General features: G+C 36.8%; 1 protein-coding gene across 1 annotated transcript; it reads left to right on the top strand.

Moving 5' to 3' along the window:
* The first annotated feature begins 589 nt into the window (after nucleotides 1-589).
* On the top strand, nucleotides 590-1,710 carry LOC105772581 (hypothetical protein). The gene has a single exon (XM_012593940.2). The coding sequence runs from the start codon at nucleotides 737-739 to the stop codon at nucleotides 1,562-1,564; it is 828 nt and encodes a 275-aa protein (XP_012449394.1). The 5' UTR covers nucleotides 590-736; the 3' UTR covers nucleotides 1,565-1,710.
* The last annotated feature ends 1,575 nt before the right edge of the window (nucleotides 1,711-3,285 follow it).

Genomic DNA, 3,285 nt, shown 5'->3' with positions numbered 1-3,285 from the left:
TCTCTGGGTCAAAAAATCTTAAATAACAATTTAAATAAAAATCAATTGAGTCTTTTAAAAATCGTAAAATTATAAACAAAATTTATCCAAAAAGAGTTATAAAATTTTAAAATTATAATTTTTTATTAAAAAATAACAATACTGATCTATTAAAATCTAATGGTTATAAGAATTTTTTAAATTTCACCCTTACTCTTTTATTAGGCCTGAATTGTTATTTTTAAGCACTTTTTAATACAATTTTGTTTATAATTTTAAATAAATTTAAATTTTAAAAGGGTTTAATTAATTTTAAAAAATTTGTTTCTAAGGTGTTTTTACCATTTAACCTTATTAGTTTTAAAAAATTAATTTACCTTTTATAAAAAAGTAAGGGTTGAATTGAATAGATGTGTAAAGGTTGAGTGTTAAATTTATCTTTATATTTTATATATAAATATCAAATTTTAATAGATGAGACCTACATCATCTAATTTGTTCATTTTTCATAAAATAAAATTCAAAATATGTGAGAGGGTTTTTGTGTAACTTTTACCACACCCCTCTAAAGCTTCCTCTACATTCCCAAGGTCCTGAGTCTCACAAAGATTCCCCCCCCCCCCCTCCCCCAATCCACTTTCCTTGTCTGAGTTAAAGGACTCTTCTGTTTCCCGCCAAAATAAGCTTTTCTTGTCCTCCCTTTAATTACTGTCCCTCTTTCCCTCCATCCAGACAGTGAGTGAAAAGTAATCAAACAATGAAGGGGGCATCCAAAGTAATCATGGGTGCAACACTAGTAATGGTGGTCACCCTTGCCTTTGTTTTAGCTCTTATCCTAGTGTTGCTAGCCGAGCTCTATTGCTCTCTCTTACTCCGCCGCCGCCGCCGTCACCTCAAACACTCCCCCACCTCTGGCTCCACCGTTACCGACACAACAACGGTTGCCACCACCCCCACCGTTACTACTTCTTCCTTCCCTGAATCAACCAGTCCCCTTAGTAGCTTCTATGCACAAGGAGTTCTTCATGCACCTAGGGACTTCCTCTTCTCATCAGCACTCCCTAACAAGGTTGAAAACGATAATCATGTCACTTTCCTCCATCATGTCGTTCAAATCCATTCCCGAGAATCAAACACAAGGGCTGACCAATTTGGAATATTGCCTCCCACATCTCCATCAACATCCTTTGCGGCCTCCCCTAACCCTGTTGAGGAAATCTCAGTTCAAGTGAGCCCCGAGAGTGCTACAATTTGTAAAGAGAATTTAGTTTATATTTCGAATCCCATTTACGACAACGATGCAGGCAGCAGGCCGGAGCCGGACACTCCGTTCGAGACGCCGGATACATCGCCTTCACGTTTAGAAAAAAGTGGTTCATCAGGGGATGATGAGAAGGGTCAGTTTAGAATTTACTCACCCCCAATGACACCTCCATTGAGTCCAATGAAGAAGCTCCCAGCACAGGCATGTTCTGTCTCTCTTAGAGATGTTGGGTCTTTAGCCACTTCGGCTAGCGAATCCAATTGTAATAATGGTCTTTCATCATCTTCATCAGGTTCTCCCTGCACTTCACCTTCATGGTGATACCCATACCAGCTAAGCAACAGTGAAACCTTTAGTATTTTAATCTTTATGCCCCCTTTTTTTCGTTTTAACTGTTGGTGAATATAATTTCCCAATGTTTTTCGTTTTAACTGTTGGTGAATATAATTTCCCAATGTTTCTAACAACGTATGTTTTGGCAAGCGTGGCAATGGCTCAGCCACCAAGGCCACGCCCCCCATTGCTAACTGGAATTCCTAGGTTTTTGTTTGTGTTTTTTGCTTTGCTGGATTCATTTGCTTGTTGTGACTGTGGTTTGATGTTTTTGCAACGTTGTTTGACAGCACAAAAGTAAAGTTTTCTGCTCTGGTTTTGGTTTTTCGGGGAAATTAAATAATGCATGTGATATTGGAAACAGACAAACAGTACAAAAAATGCAGTAGAAACTAAAAAGCCAAAAGAAGATAAAGAAAAAAGAAAAGAAAATCTCTATTTTTGAGTGGCCTCGAATGGTGATTTCAATGCATTAAAAGCCAAAACACAAAATCGTCATCTGCAAGGGTTTTTATCCACAATATTAAAAGAGAGGTGAACTTGATTTTAAATTTTTATGAGCTCCATGTATAGGGTAAGAAGCTTCAGTTGTCTGAACTGACTGACTGGATTTATTAATCATAGATTAGTGTGTAAGGCACTCTAGCCTTAAAATGAAAACGACAACAATCCTTATGTCTTACAAATTATACCAGTGAGCAGCAACATATCTATCTATATGTAAACCCATTTATTAGGCCAAAATATATAGCAGTCCAACCTTATATAATAAATGGAATGGGACCTACCAAGATGGAAATTTTAACCTAGGAGCCGCAACCATGCTTGAAATATACTAGTATGAATCAGTTAGTGGCAATGAGGATATCAATTAAACTTGGAAAGTGACAAGAATATTTGATTTAAAGTAGAGCAACAGGAGGGGTTCATTGCAGATTTTGGTGTGGAAGGGTGGGACATAAGTTGCATGATCCCCTTGGAAATGCAAAATCCAGATTTATTACCATTGCCCTCTCCTATGGATGTTAATTTTTGAATTTATATTTATTAGAAGCAAAATGATGGATGAAGGGAAAAAGGTTCCAAGGCCGACACTCGGGTAAATGTTCTTTCATGACTAGGATCTATCTTGCGTATCCACTCTAGATACGTGACAGACGAATCTGATAATGTTCAATATATGTTTCCACAAATCGACAAGCCTATGCGATGTGCTTTGTTGGAGTTTTGGAAGCACTAAACCCATTTCTGTATGAACATCCGAAATATATATTTCCAGGACAAATGGCTCCACTCCCAGCAATAATTATAAATGTTATACCTCCTAATTTTGCTTCTAACTTACCTTTGCTTTAACTTAATCCATTTTACTTGTAAATGGAATAATCTGATGTTACTGAGGTTTGGGCTTGAGTGTCTGATACATGCAAAGAATTTTAATAATGAAGGCAGAGAAGGTTCCTTGTATAAAACTTTTGATATATAGACTGCACTGCCGGCCTAACAATTCAGTAACCAAATTCGTATCTTTGCATTAACCCATTATTCATTTCGAGTTCCATGATCAGCTCTTCCATAAAAGGAATGCATTTGAAATTGACAATAAAAGCTTTTGTGTTTGAGCATTGAACATACAGCAGATATTCATCAATGTGAATTAGGCCAGGGTGCAGCTTAGTAATCAAAGGCAATTGCATAGATCTTAGTAA

This window comes from Gossypium raimondii, chromosome 6 (assembly GCF_025698545.1).
Source record: "Gossypium raimondii isolate GPD5lz chromosome 6, ASM2569854v1, whole genome shotgun sequence".
NCBI classification, from domain to species: Eukaryota; Viridiplantae; Streptophyta; class Magnoliopsida; order Malvales; family Malvaceae; genus Gossypium; species Gossypium raimondii.
Note: the sequence above shows the minus strand (reverse complement) of the source record. Positions and strands in the feature narration are given on the sequence as shown.